This window comes from Mytilus trossulus, chromosome 9 (assembly GCF_036588685.1).
Source record: "Mytilus trossulus isolate FHL-02 chromosome 9, PNRI_Mtr1.1.1.hap1, whole genome shotgun sequence".
Taxonomy (NCBI): domain Eukaryota; kingdom Metazoa; phylum Mollusca; class Bivalvia; order Mytilida; family Mytilidae; genus Mytilus; species Mytilus trossulus.
In genome coordinates this window covers 69,846,626-69,870,658 of record NC_086381.1, presented here as the reverse complement: position 1 = coordinate 69,870,658, position 24,033 = coordinate 69,846,626, and the positions used below count along the sequence as shown (strand labels likewise).

Here is a 24,033-nt window from a genome sequence, read left to right as displayed (position 1 = left end):
CGTTCTATATAAATTTCAGACATATTGTACAAAATATACTTGAACTAATTAAGCAGTCAGGCTATCATAAGCAAATTAATTATTTTCGAATTAAACATTATTAAATACAATTCACAAGTTTAAAAAAAGAACAAACCTTACAGACGTGTTAATCATGGTTGTAATACATACATTATAATTGTTTGCATTCAAAATTAAGAATTCTTCCATGATTGATAGTAAAAATATACATAAACCAAATAGTCACACAACGACCATTTTTGCTTTTGTGTTTATACATCCAAATACCAGTAGAACAAATAAATTGCTTACATTGTTCGGGCAACAACAGTTTTTATCACGTTGAAAAAATAAAAATGAAGATAACAATATTTAGAAATATAAAATAGGCTTATAGAGGCATACAAATCATCTTCAAATTTGTTATAGCAAAACTATGTCTTTTCTGCAGCATTTGAATCTGTAATAAATTCTGGCCACTCCTACTGCACTTTGTATAGCACCCTTCCAACAAGGTCAACTGGGTTATACGAAATTTAGATTCTAATGTTCTTTTTTGTTGTATATAATTCATTTATGTTTACAACATATAACTTGCTTGTTACACGTTAAGACGTCTATATATCATTTGACACCCTCAATATAAATAGTTTCTGACTTTCAAGGTTCAATAAGTCTATTCAAATTAGAAAAATGCTGAAATATAATACAGAATTGCAAATAATAGTTTTCAATATCATACAAAATTGAAAGATGCTTGGTATAAAATCGAGAACAAAATCATAGTGATTTAGCAAACAAAAACACACAATGGTGACTAGATCATATATATGTAGAAGAGAAAAAACGTAAAAAAACAAATTAGAAGTTTAGTTTTTGTATAAAAGTAAAATATGTACTGTACACACATAACACGTTTTCTTAACGTAACATATTGTTTCATTCTTGAACAATACACATGTCTGATGTAAAGTAATAAAATAAAAATAACATCAATAACTATAAAATTGTTACCCCCAATCAAACCTCATGGGATTTTAACATCAATAACTATAAAATTGTTAAACTCAATCAAACCTCAGGGGATTTTAACATCAATAACTATAAAATTGTTAACCCCAATCAAACCTCAGGGGATTTTAACTACTTTTTGAAAATCTTTTCAGGCTGCTCACGCTCTCTGATTTAACTAAATTTTGATTTAAAAAGAATCAATGCAGTATTTTCTTAAACCATTTGTAAAATTATCAAAGTTTGCATTGCACTTTAAAACTAAACGATAACTGTAAAAATGTAACTTCAATTTAACAAATTAAAACAAAAACCTGTCAAAGATTTGATTATAATGACCAAACGCTCTCATGTAGACAGCATCCTTATACTGTAATATAACACTGATGTCATATGTCATTTTCAAAGGGCATAAGCAATGAAAAATCAGGATGTAAGGTCTGTTTATGGTACAAGGTTACTGCATCAGGTGCACATTAAGACACCTTCGCATCTAGTGCAGATAAATTGGTCCCGTTATTGTTATTGTCTCTGGTGTTTATTTAGTGATGCTCAAGACAAAAATATTCAAATTCCCCAAAGGACATTTAGTATAACCAAATTCATGACTAGAAATCCAAGCTATGTCAAGACATGATACTCTCATTGATAGTTATTACACCTGCTGTTAAAATCATGTAATCGTTGAAAGCAGGATCGGCTGTTGTCTGCTCTATGCTCGGGTTGTTGTCGCTTTGACACATTTCCTTTCTCAATTTTATCATTGTGTATGGTTTTTAAAACTGAAAAATATTTTAGACAAAAACGGTTGCATGCATTTTACAACATTTTACCTAACTGCTGTTTGCATCAATTTCACGCCTTTTAGGCGTTTCCAATTAAACATCTTACAACATATACTATTAAATATATATATAGAAAAAAGTCCCCGAGTTTAACAGTATTAATCCAGGATTGTCACCAATTGTTATAGTGTCAGTCCCATTACATCATGTTACCAACCATAAGATAACAATTCGTCACCAAATGAGGATGCTTATTTTTATACTATACTGCATGTACTGCTTTGGTAGCTTTTAGTGTCTAACTTTTCCTTATTATTGTTTTTCTTCAGGTGATTTTCAACTGTTATATTCGATTCTTTCTTCACTTCTGGTGTAGAAAAATTGGTGTTAACCTTTTCTGTCACGAATCCATTCTTGAGCACACCATTCAAATTGTTTTCATTCACATTGTTGAGTTTTGTTAGGTCTGTCCGAATTTTCTCTGGACTGTTTGCATGAATATTCAGACCATTAGTCTTACACGTTTGTTCGTTTCTGGCTAGTTTAATCGGGGAGCTTTCATTGCTATTTCGTTTTAATTGCATTTCTTTGCGAAAGGTAATTGGAATTTTATTTCGATGAATATCATCAAATGATACAGGAGAGTACATTGCACACATGTCAAGAGACCTTGAAAAGTTAACATCAGGTGAAGATGACCTTCGAGACATTTCTTCCATGACAATTGAAGCCATAGGACACATAGATATATTGTCATCTGGAGTTGTTGATCTTTGTCCAAGTATATTTTTATTAACTTTAGAACCTTTGCCCAACAACCAGTATGTTTTCATTGTTCCTTTACCCTGAAATTAATAAGGTATATTGTAATGAGAAAGTAAACGAAGCTTTTGCATCGTCCTAAGCATCTTAACAATAATGTGACGTCGTATGTATACTGTGGAAGGCAAATACAAACTAGACGTATTAATACTTTTCCTTTTCTTCTGAATTGGTTTCAATATTGACAAAAACAAATTATAGGTTCAAAAATGTTACTTTCTTGTTTATATTTTGAGACTAAATTGTCCCAAAAATCGTATTTTAAAATTGCGGCGTTCTTAGTTATATACGGCTGAACGTGGATTGTAACCCTTCAAAACACTTTTTAACGTCCAAAGCATATTATTGTTACAAAAGAATTTCATGAGAATCTAATATTGAAATGTTTTACCTTCACATCAATTGTTCCTCGTTCGTGAAGTATATAGTCGTCATCCTGCACGAATCGATATGTTGTTTCTCCGACGTGTATTTTCATACTCTGCAAAATAAAAATATATTACCTTTTTATAAATAATCGAGGACATAATCAACTAGGTATACAATACTAAAAATTTCTGAACATAACAAAATAAATAAAATAAAACCAGAATTAAAATTATATCATAATATTAACACCATAAAAAAGAACAATCGCAAGACAACAACAGTATAGTTTGTCGATGTTTTAAAAATCACATAGATACTAAGTATTGAAGAACACATATTTCATTATTATACGGAGATTATTCTGTTCTGTTTTTATTAGTTTTTTTTTATGTACATACTGCTCATAACACATAACACTGTAGTTGATTAGTTGTATTTCATAATACCGTATAATGAAGGAAATGTGGGCTAGTTTGACAGAACTTTGGTCATCTGTGAACAAATATTTTGACAAGCATTGACTCCAAACGTTTTTATTTATGATTTTCAACTGAGATATATATACATATATATATACAACTCGTCTAAACATCAACCCAACAATGTTAGATCTATATATATAAAATTGTGGCAGCATTTGCTTAAGAAAATACTGATTCAAACATCCTGATCACTATTTCAGTTGACCAAAAGCAGAATATAATTATGAAAAAGACGATTATAAGATTTTTGCAAAAATATTCCTTATATTACACACGTTAAAACTATATAATGCAAGTATTTTCTTGTCTTAAATACCTCATGTGAAAATACCAAAGCGATGAATTATCACAAACAAACATGTTTTTTTTTAACTTTTAAACTGAAAACTGTTAATCATGTCCCGTATTTCAAAGAAAAGAACTACAAACTAAATATTTTCGGAATCTGAGCAAGATAATTTGTTTTCTGACACCATTTTTTTTTTTTATGAACGAAGGTCTTTTTTATAATTAAAAATATCTTTAGATAGATATAGGAAGATGTGGTGTGAGTGCCAATGAGACAACTCTCCTTCCAAATAACAATTTAAAAAAAGTAAACCATTTGTATATCTCTATGTATAATAAAGATTCATTTCTAGTTTAATAATGGATATGTGTGATAAAAAGACAAGTGTTATCTGAACAATGGGTTTTAATTCGTTTATTTTATTATCAGACTCAGTGAATTGATATTAGAACATCTTGATAATTGGTTGCCATTATTCTAAAGCGAATTCCTTGTAGCAATATATTAAAAAATAAATAAAAAACAATGAGATTGATTGAAGGAAAAGGAAAATATAAACATTTATACTGCACTCGTTCTATTTAAGCAGTCAAAATGCGTTTACTGTATATTTCTATGTCATATACAGTCACTGACCCGATATCACTTTTCCACATGAATATTTAAATAGAAGTGGCCGGAATAACATTTAATTATGCATACGACCTCTTCAACCTGTTCTTGTTTCTAATGCTAATGCGTGGAACGATTCAACCTTGGTTCTTTTGCAATTATTGGAAAAACATGCATATTTCATTTGTTAATATTTTTTGTTTGCTACCTATAATTCATTATGTTTTATGCTTATGGTTGATATTTTAATCCATACTCAAACAATTTCATTCAACATCGAGTGTGTGTTTCAACAGTTAAATGTACATTTCATTGTGTTGAATATTTCTCCGCGAGCATGATATGAGGCCTTTTGAGAGGATATTTTTCCCCAATATTTAAAACACATTATTAACCTTAACTCATTAAACAACAATTGAAAATGTTTTTTTAGATTGCAATATAAAGACAATAAAAGTGCATTGACGTGACATATCAACGATATAAAGATTCGGCCCGAAACGGGGAAATAGCTCGGCACAGCCTCGCATTTCCCCGTTTCTTAGTCTCATCCTTATATCGTTGATATGTCAAGTCAATGCACTATTATTGTCTATGTATTGTTTATGTGGATCAATATTTTTTAACCTTTTTTGGAATCCTGGGACCCTGCAGTTTAAGAGAAAGACTTTGTTTGTCCATGACGACGAAAGCGAACAGAAAGGGATATAAATAACTAACTGCATGAAAGGGATTCGCGACATATGACTGTTGATGCAAACTATCATTTAATATACAAAAAAAGATATGGTATGATTGCCAATAAAACAACTCTTCACAAGAGACCAAATGACATAAAATCAACAACTATAAGTCAATAAAATGATATTGAACTAAACAAGCAGTCCTTTCAAGTACTGCTAATAATAGAATGACGTTACGATTATTTGAAAATTCTTTTTAGTAGAAATATGTCTGATGAATGTTGAGGAGAACTTGATCGGTTAAAACAATGGATCTACTTTAAGGTAAAGTAACAGTAAATGGGCTATTTCACAGATTTCAGCAAAATTTGGTCTACAACTCTGCATGGATGAATGTCAACTTAACATCGAACAGATAATGCATTTATCTCATTCATCTGTTGAAATATTACTGATTGAATTCTTTCAAAATGGGTGAACATTTGTATAGAAAGCACATAAACCAGCGAACACATTCTAAAATTTGTCTTTAAATCGTCAAATAACATTGAAACAGAAATTGGTGTATCAACAACATATAGTTTTTGAGAACAATCTATGAAGTAGAATAGAGATTAGACCATTTTAGACAAAGTTTTAGATGTTTTTTCGCAGATGTAATGTGCATTCTATACAAATATTCACCTATTTTGTAAGAATTCAATCAATAATAATTTAAGAAAGTAAAAGAGATAAATGCATAATTTTTTTCCGATTTTCAGTTGCAGTTCAATGAGCCAAGTTTACATGTACTTCTTTTACAAAATCTGCGACATAGCCCATTTACTGTTACTTGACCGTAATAGACGTAGCCACGCGTTTGAATTCTTGCATGTAAAAACCCTTAAGAGTGTTTTTTCTTCAAACAGTTATGATTGAATCACTAGTAACATTATTTTGAACTTTTTAACCTACCTCTCCATTGGTTTCCATTCTGGAAGCAGTGTTGACGGTATCACCAAATAAACAGTACCTTGGCATCTTAATACCCACAACACCAGCAACGGCATTTCCTGTGTGGATACCTGAACGATAGTAATAAGAAAATCATAAAGATAATTATAATTGATGTTGAAGTGATAGTACTGAATATATGAATAAATGCATTGAACTACATCGTATGAAAAAAATATACTAGTCTTTCATTTCAACATTTTAAAATTTTGAAAGTTGTTGGTTTTTTATCTTAATCTGTAAAATGTATGAGAAGGATAACACATCTTTAAAATGTCTTAACTTTTAAAATGATAACTTCCACAAGAAAAAATAAATAATTTCAGAATCCTTTTAAATAATCAAAACAATGATCTTACCAATTCTTATTTTCATTGATCCGCCAGTAGAAGGATCCCTGAGATCTACGATGGCGTTAATCATGTCCAGAGCCATATCAAGTATCCTAGCTGAATGGTCAGGACATATTTCTGGGGCGCCGGCTACAACCATATATGCATCACCAATTGTTTCTACCTGTTATTAGTAGGAAAAATACTATAGTTGAATCATACTTCTACAAAGGTTAGTTTGTTTCAGGGATTAACCAATTATATGCTCAGAATTAGGATAATATGGATTCACAATTATACTTTAATAATTAAAATTATTGTAAAAGCAATGAAAATAAAATGTATCTACGGTTTGAAAATGACTGGAATGTAAGACAGACAGAATTTGAAAACTTTGAAATAAAATTTCATGTAAGTCAATGAATGAAAAAACACTAAGCACTTATATCAATCAATGTACATTTACACAAACCATATTGTTGTCAGACACTAAGTGAATTGGCATATGGGAATTGAACCCATGTTTGAACCATACTATGTAGGGCACCGTTCCTAATCTTGTTTAAATACCACTTTTTATAAGTTTGTTATATAATGTATTCGTTTTTTCTGTAGTTAGTCACCACTTCGGTTTTATCATGTATATCTATTTTATAGTAATTTTATAAAATTTACTGTTTGAAAAGTTATCACTTATTCTAAATAATAAGGATTTTCTTATCCCAGGCAAAAGGCACTAGCCGTATTGGGCACAACTTTTTAGAACTTTTGGTCCTCTGTTCTCTTCAACTATGTATTTGTTATGGTTTCCGAACTTTTTTTCATCTGAACGTCACTGGTTAGTCTTGTGTGGACAAAACGCACGCCTGGCGTATTAAATTTAAAACCTGGTACCTTTTGTTAGCAATTATTCGTGTTTTTTTTCTGTCCTATATGTTCTCCAATTTATTTTTATTTTAGTCTTGTCATGTAATGCTGTCATTTTAATGTTATATTTAACAATGCTCTAAAAGCGGGTGTTTTGGCATGCCACAAAACCTGGTTCCCTCATTTTTAGATTGTAATCTGGATTTTTTTTCTCTCAATCGATTTATGAGTTTTAAATAACGGGATAATACTGTTTCCTTTGTTCATAATACTCTTTTTATTACAGGTATAATTATACATAGACTTACAACTAAATAAAAACAAATCAAACGTAAAATGTCAGATATTGGATGTTGCCGAACCTCTTACGAAACACTATTACGAAAGATAAAATGACAAACAGGAACTATGATTCTGAATTGAAATTGATATGAGAGAATAAAACATTATATAGATGTAAGATTGGTCTGTAAGAACTGCAGATAGTGGATTGTTATTTATATTGGGTATTTTACTTTACTGACATTATAATTGAAAAGTCTTACAAACACGAAAAAGATGATCTGAATAGGGATCGAGAGCGCTATCATCTGTTCTTAATTCTTTAAAACTTTTTTTGTCCACATCTCAACACTGTTTATTTTTTATAGTATGGTAGGTTCCGTATTAAAATATGCATCTGATATATGGGATTTTCACCATGCAAATTATGTAGAGCAATTACACAACCGTAATCCACCATTTTATACATTTGAAAATGCCTGTACCAAGTCAGGAATATGACAGTTCCTGTCCGTTCGTTTTTTATGTGTATTTTTATTTGATTTTGCAATGTGATTATGGACTTTTAATTCGATTTTCCTCTAAGTTCAGTATTTTGAAAATGAGCTTTTTTTTGTCATTGTTTTTGTACATCAATAAAGTTGTTTATTTTTTCGTTCACATTGTTTTATATTTATGATTTCCGGAACTTTTATAGCTGACTATGCGGTATGGGCTGGCTTTGCTCATTGTTGAAGGCGTTACGGTGTCCTATAGCTGTTGATTGCTGTGTAATTTGGGCTCTTGTTGAGAGTTATCTTATTTGCAATTTAATCACTCTTTTTTTTATTATCACTTCGTTCATGTATGTACAGCTTAGAACACTATGGGCCTGTAATATTTGACCAAATATTATTGTTAATGGCCAAATACCTTTAAACTTTTTTCATTTGCTTTATTCAAAATTTAAATTGAGTACAATTTTAATTGTGAAAATTCAAAGACACAAAAAAAAACCAAAACAAACCATCGTAAAACAGATTTTTAATTTAGAGCGTTGTTGACTTTTACCATTTTAGTGCAAACAACAAATAAAGTATTATAGTATAGATTATACAACAAAAAACACGGATGTTTATTAAATTGTAGATGTTTACCGACATGCCCATAGCTTTTTGGTTTGTGTGATCATTTGAAACTATTAGGAGAACATCTTATTGCTTATCATTGACGTAAAAATAGCTATGATTAAGATACCTCGTATATTTTCGCCAAGACCCTTGGTAGTTTCCCTTTCAGGTATTATGAACAAAACACGAAAATCAATCATATGATGTCCCAATTTAGTTCCGTAACATATAGTGATTTACGTTAAAACATCAAACAGAACATTGACATTCTTGACATTTTTATCGTGCCACAAACCATAGTGTGGTCCCAATATGTTTAATCATTTCAGGTCAAACCGCACTTATAGATTTGCAAATAAATATTTGAGAAGTATGATTCATTCTAAGAAAATGAGAACTTTAACACTTCTGCATAAACTTTGATGGATAAACTAATTAATAACATTTAACTCGATTAGTTTTTGTAAAACAATGTCAAACATCACTATCTGTCATGTTACGAGGACAATTAACATATTAATGTGTGGGTGTTCAACAACCGTGAAAGAATTAAAAAAAAATTGAATTTAACTCATATTATAACTAATATTCATTTTTGAAAAAGAAGTTCATAGTTCATAAATACAGGCAAATTTTGTGTAAGCACTTTTGACTGAAAATCGTTTGTTAAAACATATTACAAGAGTGAGTATATAGACTTACAGCTTAATTTAGCCCAAAAGTGACGAGGATATCACCTTCAAGACATGCATATGCTTTTGTTTACCTGAAAAAACGATGGATCATAAATCACATTCATTGCTAAAAATAACTCTGATTTGTCATGAAATGTTCAATTTGAATGTTGAACTGCTTCATTCACATTTAATTATACATTGACTAAACGGTCATCAAAATCTACATTACCTGTTCTCGTCCTGTTGCAATCGAAATCCAAGGGAAAAGATGATGTGTTTTTTTATAAATATATATTTACCTTATAAACACCATGTGTTTCACTCAGTCGATCGAAGCACGTGTACATAGCATTCAGCATTGATACAACTTCCATCGGTGTTATACGACTGCATATTGTTGTAAAACCAACAACATCACTGAATAGAATAGTCACATTCTCAAACACCTATATCATAAAAAATCAACCAATTATAATGCAAGGTTTGGAATATGTACTAAATCATATAATATGCCTTTAGTCTTAAATGTTCTTGGTGAAGTATTCTAAATCTTTTGTTTTATCAACTTTTAAATAAGGACGTTTTTACATAAACACTGTTTTTTTATTCATCAATATACTCGGCTTCTTAAATTCTGTGGGGTTTATTTTATGTACATAGAGTTAAATATACGATAACTAGAACTTGAGATCATAGCTGACTAGCTGACTTTCATGCAATTCAAATTTTATTCGTCTGTGTGATCTTAATAGATATTCCTTTTCAGTGTTTCAAGTATTGTTAAAGCCGTTAGAAGTTCTTTTGAAGATTTATTCATGCAAACTGTTTTACCCTCTTCTATTAAAAATATGTTCTAAACCCGCGTTTTCTTATAAAACAAACCAAATCAATATTTTGCTTCTATATTTTTCATGCAAAAGTAAAAACATATTTTATAAGAAAATTCAGAATACATCTACATTCTATTAAACTAAAAACAGTTATTTTCAAAATGGTATTATCTATAAAACAAGAACATGAACCCATCAGTAGTTTTCTACAAATGTGTAATACACTATACCATCAATTGAAATAAACTTCATTTATGAAAGTGTAGTTATTTTGAATTTCGACAGTGAACATTTTTGATAACTAACCTAATATTGGTCTATCTCTCAGTGTTCAATGATTTGATTTACATTATCATATTTGCTTTATATACTTTAACATACCAGAACGTATATTAAAGAATGAAAGGTACAATTAACAATGATTGACCCGTTATAATGTAATTGGGTTTGTACTGGATACTACGGGTGCTTCATGTTTAGATGGATATAGTAATTCTTCTTCTAGAGCACCTGCAATTATACCCGTTTTTATTGGGTTTCGTGTTGCTTCATCTTCATATTGTGTTTCGTGTACTATTATTTGTCTGTTAACCATTTTTTTTTAGAAATGTAGTTGTCAATTTATTTTCGACTTCAGAGTTTGAATGTACTGTTAGTATTTTTCGTCTCTCTTTCATTGTAGATCATAAGACGCAATTTAATTACCTTCAATGTGATGTCCGAATAGGGCCGATGGTTACAAGATTAAACATACATATAAAATACAGACATGCATTTCATGAATGTTTGTCTCTAATATTTTATTAACTGTGAATTTGTATTCAGATATCGCAGATCAAATTTTTTCGTTCATTGTGTAATCATACGTTTTTTGATTGAGTTAAGTCTGCCAATTGATATCTTATCGTATGTTTTTCTATGTTGTGATGTTATGCTATTGTTTCAGAAAAAGGGAGAAGGTTTGGATCCATTTAAACGTTTAATCCCGCTGCAAATGTTTGCACCTGTCTTAAGTCAGGAATCTGATGTAAAGTAGATGTCGTTTGTTTATGTAATATATACGTGTTTCTCGTTTCTCGTTTTGTTTATATAGATAAGACCGTTGGTTTTCCCGTTTGAATGGTTTTACACTAGTAATTTTGGGGCCCTTTATAGCTTGTTGTTCGGTGTGAGCCAAGGCTCCGTGTTGAAGGTCGTACTTTAACCTATAATGGTTTACTTTTTAAATTGTTATTTGGATGGAGAGTTGTCTCATTGGCACTCACACCACATCTTCCTATATCTAAGTACGTTCAAACCGTATTCTGATGATTTGTCCATGTCTACTTGAATTTATGTTATAAATTACCAAAAGTATTTGACGTTTGACAAGATTTGATTATTAACATGCCCAAGCCATCTCAAGCTGATGGTCAGATTGCAGGTAACATGTATATACAGATACAAATGAAGTTGTTTTTTTTTACTTCCAAGCCTTTTATAAATCAGCGATATTTGGAGCTTTAAGCCTTATTTAGACAAAATTATTCAAAACTTTCAGCTAATAACAAAATATTGTTTAAAAATGTCACTTTTACAAAACTTGTAATTAAGGTTAATACCTTGATAGTTTATCTTTGTTCGACATGACTTAACAATGAAGTTTGAGTTTAAGTATATCTTTTTTTTTCTGTTATCTTTGACAATAAACATTCATATTACAATTTTATATGTGTAATAGTATTTTTTTCCTAACAATTACTAATGCATTATTCAGTTTCTTCAGAGCATATTTATGCGGCCAGGGCATTCAACCACTACCAATCTTCCAATTTATCTAAAGTGCATACATGTTTTTACTCTTGAATTATTGATGATATTACCTGGCAGGTTGTTATAGCTGGTTCCCCTCTTCGTAGTCTGTCTGCTACCTGTTTTGGAATCATCTGATACAACAAGGAATCAGTTCGTTTCATTTCTGCGTCTAGCTTTTCCATACTTTCCTCCAAAATTTTACTCTTTTGCTGTTCCTGTTCGAAATTTGTGTTAATAAAAATGACAATCATTTCTATATAACTAACTTTGTGTAAAGCTTGGTAAAGTAACCGGTTACTATTGTTTAATATCGGTCTTAAGATTGTATAGCGTAAGCATATTTATTTTAGTATAAAGTAACTGTTTATATATTATTGCTAAAATATCAATTTTATGATTTTTAGTTTTTCTGTTCTTTTCTAATATTTTTTCTTAAATAATTACCAAAATAACAAAATTGTCAGAAAGTTCAGTTTGCGGACACAGTCTTATTCCTCCAGTTTTACACAATTTGACATCAGAAACCCTAAACAAATTAGAATAAGAATGCTAGCACTTACTAAATCTCAAGTACACAAAACTCTCTTATTGAGTTTTTCATTTGTAACATCTTCGGCTGCAGTTCCGAAAAGTCTGTTTACCAAATACAACGAAATAAAGGACTATCTTTTATAATGTTTGCTGTATAAGTGATACTAACAGGAAATATCTATTGTAATTTTTTTTTATAATTAAATTAAATTCAGATTACCTACGCTTTAAAATATATTCAGGTTACACACCAAGCTATTGATTGTTTTTTTTTCTGATAATATTTTATAAAATTTAGGCAACCTTTATAAAGACGTGAATTGGTTTCGTTATATATTCATATCAAATAAAAAGAATGGATTCACGACTTTCTAAATTCTCCATACTCGTAAACGATGTAGTGGTATATATGGAGTTGCCAGATTCATTGCGATTTCAAAGTTCTATAACTGAACATTCAAAAATAAAAATAATGAGAGTCGTTTTATGCTGGAAAAACAACTCATTTTTCTTTGAGATGTCAAAAAGCATTTAAAACCCATGTGCTCATGACAAAAAATTTTATAATGCGCCTCTGATTACATTGCCTAACAGGTTTAATAAATTTTGATAAGTGTCAAGTTACGGTTTACCTGGATCGCGCTGAATCCTTTTGTTTGGCAAAGTCCACTACTGCTTCGATCAGTTATTGGAAGTTCTGCCGGTTGATTGGTTAAAAAGACCAACAACTATATAATGGTTTTAAATTGTTACCTATGCCAAGGTCCAGTTAAATCATGATTAGTGGTACTAGATGTGTATCGAGGTGGTGTACAAGAGAAACGGGAAGGCTTAGAGTTTAGATCAGTAAAGATAATGGGTTCTTAAAGCCTATCTTCGATGTAATACTACAATAAGATACCACGCTATTGGACTTATACTAACCTGATCAAGAGCCAATTTTAATTCTGCTGATTGTTGTGTACCCGCCAAAACGAGGTCACGACTCGAATCATGTAAACTGAGGTCATTGATGAACAAACCAGCCCTAAACATTGCATCCAAATTCTGAAGTCTGAAAATAAATTTACACGGTTAAAAATAACAAGTAAAAAGTTATGAACAAAAACTAAATATATTCTTACATTAGACAAGGAGGAGATATATAGTGGTGATCGTTTGGACTATTTTACTTTAACATCACAAAAATTGCATATTTCACGTTTGAAAATGACTTAATTATGTAAGCTTTATGATTCGATGCAAATACTTAGGTGAGAAAACAAAAAAAAAAACATTTGAAGATGTTTTTAATTTACCAAACTGGAAAATATTTGTGAAAATGACAATTTCAGTCAGTGTGTGTTGTACGAATGTTAAAATTAAGAAATGTATCACCCTCATGCTCTTTTTCCTTTCACGGATTTGGCTATACTTTTTGGACCTTTTGGATTATAGCTCTTCGTCTTTTATGTAAACTTTGGATTTTGGCCACGAGCATCACTGAAGAGACATTTTTGTCGAAATGCGCATTGGGTGCAAGAAAATTGGTACCGTTAATTTTATTCGTGTTGATAAACATAAAAGCTTATTCCAGTTAAACAAAATCCAAAGCCGTTTGAAGCAAAAATAATTGAACGATGCAATTTTACATGACGATTACAGGCTTTCTGTAAATGTTGTTTTAAAAATGTAAATAACTTTCCTGCTGACATAAGAAAAACGCAGAGATATTTCCATAAAGAAGTTATTTAATAAATCATTGTACTATTGATAAGAAGTTTCTATTATAACTTTGAGATTTATCGTTCATTGAAATATGTTTGTACAATTATTTATTTCAGAAAAGGCGCCAACATAGAATGTAATCCCATCAACCAGTGAAATTAATGAGACAAGATGATATATATCACATATTCACAATTGAATAATTTTAAAATGTTATAATAGTACTTTAGTATTTGTTACCATCAAGAAAATACATAGTTGATCTAACTTATTTTATTCTCGATTTATCATGTGGAGCCCCGGTCACAACAGATCGTACGATTTTAAGTGGTCACATCAGCTATGACATGTCCACGGTGTGTACTGTACAAACAAAATATTTAATTGTACTGTCGTGTGTTTGTCGCAAGTATGTCGTGCGAAAGTCGTGCGACAGCGGTACGACAATCGGGAGTTTTTTAGTGCTGTATTCTAGGTTTTGTTGTCATGGGAATGCTTGTGTAACTGTCGAACGACAGTCGAAACAGTCGTGTGTCCCTCGCACGTTTGACTCCTAACTGCTTGTCTATGAAGACGGCCCGATTTATTGCGTACCGTTTGCCATTGTTCAGTGTCATTTTTAAGTTCGGTCAAAATAAACGACGTTTTTCGTATAAGTTTTAATATACTTGTTAAGTGAATTTGAACCAGGATGTACCCGAAAAAAAAATTAAATTAACAAAAGAAAGGTGGTATCAGTAAACGCGGGTGATGTTGACCAAAGAAGGATCCCTCCCCCTACCACAAGCTTTAACGATTCGGAAACTGTTAGTGACGACCACACTAATGATGTCGTCACTGTGATATCAGATGTTTAGGGCGCGCAAAGCGTTTGCACGTTAGGAACCCTTGCAACAACTCTTTGAGGGGTCCGTAGTTGGCCTGTTTTAAGGCAAAATTTCTGTCCCCATCCAATATACACTCATTTTCCAATGGCAGTCCAAATTTTCCCCGACCCTCATTCCGGATGGCCTGTATTATTAAAAAACCTACCTATTGTAATTATTGTAAGCTTGTTCTCGTCCTAAATATGCATGAAATATTAGCCACTGGACGTTAAGCATCTAACAATCAATAAATCAATCGTCACTGTGATGAGTCTACGGACATTCACGCCGAATTGTATTTTTCTTATTAAAACGAAAATATGTTGCGCGACGGATGTAACACTGTCGTACGATATACAAATAATGTTGTGCGAGCATCGTACGAAATTTGGTAATCTTGAGACAATCGTTCGACTGTTTTACTAGTGTCTTGAGACAGTCGTACGACAGTCATGCGATTGTTTTTGTTAAAATGGTTTATTTTGGTACCCACGACAATGCGTTTATTCCACGACAGTTGAACGGCTGTAGTGAGACACTTTCACGACAGCAACAAAGTAGTGACAGAACAAAAAATCGTAGAGCAAAGAAGGTGCATGTCCAGCTTTCGTCCAACGACACACGACATCGTCAAGATGCTGAAAATATCATATATGAGACTGGGGTGCAACTGTCGTACGACGATGACCCGCGATTTGACAAAAGTTCATGTCATGGCACTGCATAGATGTGACCAGGGTTTTAGGAACAACCGATGACATATAAATTACATATTGATAGATGATATCTGATTAGATGTGAAAGTTTGCAATCTGTGACACAGATATTGAATAACAATCAACATTAGATTGATATTGATTAACATTAGAACTAACATTGGTTTTATCATCAACACAAACTCAAGTTGTATTCTTTCAAAATGGTTTTGGGAATTTAGAAACACACATCCACTTTAATTTTATGTTCAGTGGTTGTATTAGATATATATAACATAATGCGTCTTTATTATAAGGTTAAATCCTTATAATCCTACTGCCTATCGATAGTTTTATTTCAGCTTTGCACAATTCATGACTCGTTGACATAATTTGTAATGCATTTCTGTAATTCATTTTATACTTATTTTGTGTTATATCTTGACTCACTACTGTTTATATGTACCACCTTATTTTAATATGTACCACCTTAATTTAATATGTACCACCTTATTCTAATATGTACCACCTTAATTTAATATGTACAATCTTAATTCAATATGTACCACCTTAATTTAATATGTACCACCTTAATTCAATATGTACCACCTTATTCTAATATGTACCACCTTACTTTAATATGTACAACCTTAATTCAATATGTACAACCTTAATTTAATATGTACCACCTTAATTAAATATGCACCACCTTAATTAAATATGTACCAACTTACTTTAATATGCATCACCTTAATTTAACATGTACCACCTTAATTTAATATGTACCACATTAATTCAATATGTACCACCTTAATTTAATATGTACCACCTTAGTTCAATATGAACCACTTTAATTCAATATGTACCACCTTAATTTAATATGTACCACCCTAATTAAATATGTACCACCTAAATTTAATATGTACCACCTCAATTTAATATGTACCACCTTAATTGAATATGTACCACGTTAATTTAATATGTACCACCTTAATTCAGTATGTATCACCTCAATTTAATATGTACCACCTTAATTCAATATGTACCACATTAATTTGATATGTACCACCTTAATTAAATATGTACCACCTTAATTTAATATGTACCACCTTAATTAAATATGTGCCACCTTAATTTAATATGTACCACCTTAATTTAATATGTACCACCTTAATTGAAAATGTACCACCTTAATTTAATATGTTCCACCTTAATTCAGTATGTACCACCTTAATTTAATATGTACCACCTTAATTTAATATGTACCACCTTAATTCAATATGTACCACCTTAATTAAATATATACCACCTTAATTTCATATGTACCACCTTTATTAAATATGTACTACCTTAATTTAATATGTACCACCTTAATTAACTATGTACCACCTTAATTAAATATGTACCACCTTAATTTAATATGTACAACCTTATTTTAATATGTACAACCTTAATTCAGTTTGACAAAAAATATGTACATGTGTACTCGTTATATGTACAACAAATTTAATAAATTTGTGAAATTGTTTATTGCCGTACTTCTAACGACAAAATTATTATATTCAATTATATACTGCAGCTGTGCTATTTGAGCAGTCAAATTGCATTGACCGTATATTCATATGTGATATACCGTCACTGACAGTATATCACCTTGTTTATGACGTTGACAATGTGTTGCCGTAAAGTTTTATTTATGACGTCAATAAAACATGCATGTTCGCGGAAATATAACGTCGTCCGCATCAAATTAAGAAACGATGTTTTTTACCCAAAATACTTCATTTAGAACAGTTTTAAGAGTTGCAGTATATAAAGAATAACCATACATTGTCTCGAAATATCAATCTGTTATTTGTACTCGGCTCGAAACAGGTAGAAATGCTCGGCAGTTACAGTGAATTTGTATAATCAGGGATTATGTAGAATTCCTAATTTTTCAGGGAATATGTAGAATCACTAAAATCATTAGTAATTACATATAATCCCTGAAAATGACCAGTGATTCCAGTGATTCTACAAAATCACTGAACATTTCAATAATTATTCTACAAATTCCCTAATATGATTTCAGGGATTATCAATAATTTAAGGATCCTTTGTTTGATATTTTTTTGTATTATAAACAAGTTATATAAAAAAAAATTCATATTCCTTGCCAGATGAAATATTTGTGCTTTAAAAACAGAGGATAATTTAATGACCTACCGAATTAGACTATATATCGGATTTGTAATCACATAAGCAACACGACGGGTGCCACATGTGGACCAGGATCTGCTTACCCTCCGGAGCAGCTGAGATCACCCCTAGTTTTTGGTGGGGTTCGTGTTGTTTATTCTTTAGTTTTCTATGTTGTGTCATGTGTACTATTGTTTTTCTGTTTGTCTTTTTTTATTTTTAGCCATGGCGTTGTCAGTTTGTTTTAGATTTATGAGTTTGACTGTCCCTTTGGTATCTTCCGTCCCTCTTTTTTTAAAAGATATAACAAACACAGATACAGTTGAATTAATGATATTAACTTTCCCTTTATAGCGATAACTTTACATGTATTGTTTGTTTCTTAAAAGCAAGCGTAATATGGATATTCATGTTCTATTTATAAATCCAGAGAGTATAGAAAAACTGGCAGAACTAAATATTGACAAATAGAACAAAATTTTAGAGGAACCTGGCATTTGGTGTAATATTCTCATAGCAATTCCATAGAGTAAAAAAGGAAAAGAAAACCCAAAAAGCATAATGGCCATTGTTTTGTGGCCGGCCATAAAACATGATATTTTGCTGAAACCAGTTTTTGGTTGCTAATTTCCTTTGGGGGGGGGGGGGGGGGCGTGGGTACCTTAAGATGGTTTCACTGGACATTTTATTTCTCTTAGGCAAGTTGTAAAATCTGATTCCATATGTGATGGATTTTTTTTCTTAAATGTGGATATTATTGTGAAAACAGATGTGAAGCATATTATTTTAATATAATTGTGTTTAACATTTTAATATATTGTGCCTAAAATTTTATTTCGATATATTGTGCTTAACATTTTACTATTAATGTTTATAATGATGTTTAATTATGATTTTATAGAATAGTTTATTTGGCATGTTCGAATTATACACAAGAAACTAAAATTAAAATTATACAAGACTAACAAAGGCCAGGGGCTCCTGACTTGGGACAGGCGCAAAAATGTTGTAACATGTTTTGGGAGTTTTCAACCCTACTCTAAAACCTCCAGCAAATGTAGAAAAAACAAACGCAAAACAATACGCACAGTAAAACTCAGTTTCAGAAAAGTCATAGTCCGATGTCAGAAGAGTTAACAAAAGGAAAATAAACAAATTGACAATAATACATAAATAATAACAGACTTCTAGCAGTTAATTAAACGGATTGTCTTCATCATATGCATATCAGGCACAATTCCTCCCGTTAGGGGTCTAGTATTATGCCATCATAAAATATATGAGAAGAACATAACCCGTATCATGCCAACAACCGGTTTTAAAATAAATGTGTTTAATTCACATACAAAGACCCAAAAGTAAGTCAATATTAAAGCCAAAATATGCTATCTTTAATGACCTGACAAAAGTATCGTAACAATATATTCCTTGTTAATAAGTTTAAATGGTTTTTTTTAGCTTTTGGGGTGAATACTGACATGTTTATGCTTTATAAAGAATATTACCATAAATCATTGAATGTGAAATACCTAAAAAGTTAGTATACCGTAATGTCAATCTTTAAATTGAAAATAGACTTTTATTTGGCCAGAGAAGAAAGACATGTGATTTTCTACTTTTTTTTAAAAAAGATCTAGCAAATCATCCCAGGTCCAATTAAACACGGAAAAACTACTGCTGCTAAAGATATAGAAAAAACGTGTGATACATTGTAAAAAAAAATTTTGTTAATGAATACTTAATTAAGCAGTATGCTGCAGCAACCAAATCAACAATAGGATTTATAATTAAGTTGTTATTTTATACAAACCAGGACAATAAGAAGGTCAATCGTTGTGACTTTAACGTAATCAAAATATGATTGGATAACTGAAATTATATTTTACAACTAATACCATAGGTCAGACTTCTTACAGGATTTTGTTTTACAATTTTTCAAGTCTAAATTTTTGAATTACGTGCACTTCTGGATTATTACCATATTATAAAAGTACGCAAAATGCAATTTCATTCATATAATTAAACGTTGTACTATTTTGTATAATTAATTGACAGGTGGTCTTTTTATATTACTTTTAAGTTCTACTTCACTTGCGTAAATCATTTATAGGATTATGTCTTACTACGTAGTGGGATAGCAATGGGTAGTCAAGTCATTATTAAAAAAATATAACACACTGTGTACCAAGTTGTCAACTGAAAGCAACAACAATTAGATAAAAACAAGATTTTTCTTCTAAGGTCAACTTTTGATGAGGGAGTTAGAACCTGATTATATCAATAATTTCTTAATGAATCATCGGAGAGTTTTAGAAAAATATCAAAAATAGTTTATAAATGATGTGAGTACCGAATGACTGACCACTGAGCAGCTTATATCCTGACGGACCAACATTCCACAAACAGTGGTTTAAGCCAAGTGTTATATCATTAACACTTTAATTAATTCTTGTACTCGAAACTATATTCTGCATTTAAAAGTATAAAGAATTATCAAAATAAAGTAAAGAGTACGTTTTTTATATATGTTTCTGAAACCCATTAAAATATGTAGCAGTCCTTGATAACTATTAAGGACGGGTGACTTTATTAATTTAAGTATTCATTAATATTCTATTGAAGAAGTTTCATAAGATATAATAGACTAACTCGTTATGCCGTATTACACGTAAAATATCGTGTCCAGAAATAAGCCATGAACAAACTACTTAGAAATAAAGGCACTAAAGAGCTTGTGTCGTTCCTAGTACTATATGCATCTTCAACAAATTGGAATAGAATAGAAATCATGACAAAAAATCTCTTTTTTGTTGATCTCGTTTTGTTTATATATTTTTTCTGGGAACTATTTTTCTCTATCTTCTTCAGGTTTTGTCTAAACCCAACAAAATTGTACATAAACTATCATTTCACGGCAATTACTCCTTATATGATTTACTTAAGATTACGGCAGAATTTAGCATCTTTAATTGTAGATCGTGTCTTTGTTTTGCTGATATATTTTAGGTGAAATCTAAGAAATTGGGGCATTTAAATGTTGAAAATATGCCGCAAGACTCTATGTTTTGACACAAAAACGCACAATAAATGGTAAAATAGTCATTTAAAGGCATCACATAAAATATGGAAAACTATAAAAAAAATTATCAACTCTAAAGGACTATAATTCCAATGGAGTCGTCCAATGTTAACAAACATATATACTATTGCATAGATGTTGTCTTGATAATTATTTGTAATTATTTTTGTTTCTATTTTTCTATTTATCAATAATATTTTTTTTTAAATATGACAAAAACACACAAACAATTATTTATAAAAATTGACATGCAAGTGCAATAACTTTAATGAGGCGTCATCTGACGATTTGCATCATGTCTTCTTATATGCAGATCCTGTATTGCTGATACTTGTATATATCTTTTTTTTGTATTTTGAAGGTTCTCACGAACTAATTTAATTCAAGGCATAAAATGATTAAAAAAAATATGGTGTAAGTTATTCTTCATGTAGGGTAATAAATCCTATAAAAGGTCGTTTGACAGTTTTGATCTAAAATAGACAATAGATAATTCTCATATTTCTTAACATTTCTGTCCGGGTCAGATCTTCTCTATAGGTAGCAGTTTTCAAGATAACAGACGCATTTTTCTATTTTTAGACATGTCGTCCGCGTTGGTTAGCAATATTTCCCATTTGAAACTTTACGACAAATTTAAAGAGTTGGTCCTGTTTTGTTTCATAAAAAAAAGAAGAATGGCCAACGTAGATAAACAAAAGCAACAGTAGTATACGGCTGTTCAATGTATTTTGTCTAAGGGAGGAACAAGGGACAAATACACTTAATATTTATCAAAGGTACCAGGATTATAATTTAGTACGCCAGACGGGCGTTTCGTCCACATAAGACTAATCAGTACGCTCATAACAAAAAAGTAATAAAACCAAACAAGTACAAAGTTGACGAGCATTGAGGATCCGAAATTCCAAAAAAGTTGTGCCAAATACAGCTAAGGTAATCTTTGCCTTGGATAAGAAAATCCTAAGTCTTTGGGAGCATTGAACGTTTTCTATACAGGAAATTTATAAAAATGACCACATAATTGATATTCATGACAACAACGAAGAGCTGACTACTGGGCTAGTGATACCCTCGGGAACGAAACTTCCACCAACAGTGACATCAACTCAGTAATGTAAATAGTTATCAAAGGTACCAGGATTATAATTTAATACGCTAAACGCTGGTTTCGTCTACATATGACTCACCAGTCACGCTCATGTTAAAATAGTATAAAGCCAAACAAGTAGTACAAAGCTGAAGAGCATTGAGGATCCAAAATTCCAAAAAAATGTGTCAAATACGGCTATGCCTGGGATAAGAAAATCCTCTGTTTTTCGAAATATTCAACGTTTCGTAAAACAGGAAATTTATTAAAAAAATATTTGACCACATAATTGATATTCATGTCAACAGTGCTGAGTACTGGGCTGGTGATACCCTCGGGGACGAAACTTCCACAAATAGCGGCATCAACCCAGTGGTGTAACTAATTATCAAAGGTACCAGGATTATAATTTAATACGCTTAACGCTCGTTTCGTCTACATAAGACTCATCAGTGACGCTCATGTTAAAATAGTTATAAAGCCAAACAAGTAGTACAAAGCTGAAGAGCATTGATGATCCAAAATTTCTAAAAATTGTGTCAAATACGGCTTTGCCTGGGATAAGAAAATCCTTAGTTTTTCGACATATATTAACGTTTTGTAAAACATGAAATTTATAAAAAAAAAATTGACAACATAATTGATATTCATGTCAATACCGAAGTGCTAACTTAAGTGTGCATCTTGACTTACATTTAGGAATTCAGTTTCGGTTGAAAAGAAAACTTCAGCTTCCCAACTGTGAACTTTCCAATATTTATATTCCAAGTGATGAAATTGAAATCATCCCTTTTCACGAATGATAAATACCGTATTATACTTATTATGGGTGTGTTATAACATGAACAATACGCCGGGTGAAAAATGTAGACAGGATCTGCTTACCCGTCCGGATAATTAGATCACCCCTCTTTGTCTGGTTGGGTTCGTATTGCTAGTCTTTCGTTTTCTATATTGCGTTTTATGTACTTTTATTTATCTATCTGTTGTCATTTTCGATTTTGAAAATGGCGTTGTCAGTTTATTTTCGACTTTTTTAACTTGCAGTACAACCTCACGGAAAACAAAAGTCTTAACTCCTTATGTAATTTTTGTATTTCAAGTTTAGAAATCCACGAATGAAGTTTCGTGCATATGATCAATCCTTTACATTATCAAAATCAAGGTAGAAAGGCGTTGAAAACAATGCTATGCTCATATGAAGCTATAATGTAACAACGTTATGACATGCACATATCATATATCATTTATCAAATATTATGAGAATAAAGAGAAGAAGATGACGAATAAGACGACGAGGAAGAAAACTTAGATGAAGAAGAATAAGAATACCATCAGAAAAATAAGTAGCAGAAGCAGAAGAAGAAGAAAAAAATGAAATAGAAGAAGGAGATTGTTAATGACGTTACCGTTTTAGCTATGTAAGGAAGTACAATCACCTACATTGGAGAACACAACAGATTGATTTAAGTCTTTTTCAGTGCTTAGTTTTGTTATCTTGGCTTTTATCATCCACTATAAGGCTATATACGAGTTAAGTGCTTTATAGCATTATAAGTATTGATGTTTATTTAATTTTTCTTTATCTTATCTTTTGTGACTCACGTGCTCGAAATTATAAAAAAGGAGATTTGACATATCCAACATAAATAAATGCTTATCAAAAACCCGGAATCCTCAATAGGTTTTTTTGTTGTTGAAAATAAAATAGTGATCACAAAACTTATTTCTATTAAATTTGAAAACCATTATCTGACACAAATATCTTGAAATGCTCTTTTGGTACTTTCAGATAATGAAAACGAACAATGTTTACTTTATATCAAATCTGCACATACTAACTTCTTCTGGACTAAATGGAATACCAATTTGTCTAAACTTGTATATTTCAAGTACAAAGATACAAAGATTTTTGCAGAATAAATCATCACCGGTATCTTAATTACA

At 31.0% G+C, this 24,033-nt stretch overlaps 1 protein-coding gene across 6 annotated transcripts in view; it reads right to left on the bottom strand.

The window, feature by feature from the left end:
- Nucleotides 1-24,033, bottom strand: part of LOC134683323 (soluble guanylate cyclase 88E-like) — a 184,018-nt gene continuing 159,985 nt past the window's right edge. For all 6 annotated transcript variants that reach the window (XM_063542541.1, XM_063542542.1, XM_063542540.1 and 3 more), the window contains 7 exons: nt 13,393-13,522; nt 12,006-12,152; nt 9,613-9,759; nt 6,406-6,562; nt 6,008-6,117; nt 3,010-3,099; nt 1-2,641 (listed from right to left, as the gene is read on the bottom strand). In XM_063542541.1, coding sequence (XP_063398611.1) covers nt 2,054-2,641; nt 3,010-3,099; nt 6,008-6,117; nt 6,406-6,562; nt 9,613-9,759; nt 12,006-12,152; nt 13,393-13,522 — 1,369 coding nt within the window. In that variant the 3' untranslated portion in view covers nt 1-2,053. The remainder of the gene's footprint in view (nt 2,642-3,009; nt 3,100-6,007; nt 6,118-6,405; nt 6,563-9,612; nt 9,760-12,005; nt 12,153-13,392; nt 13,523-24,033) is intronic.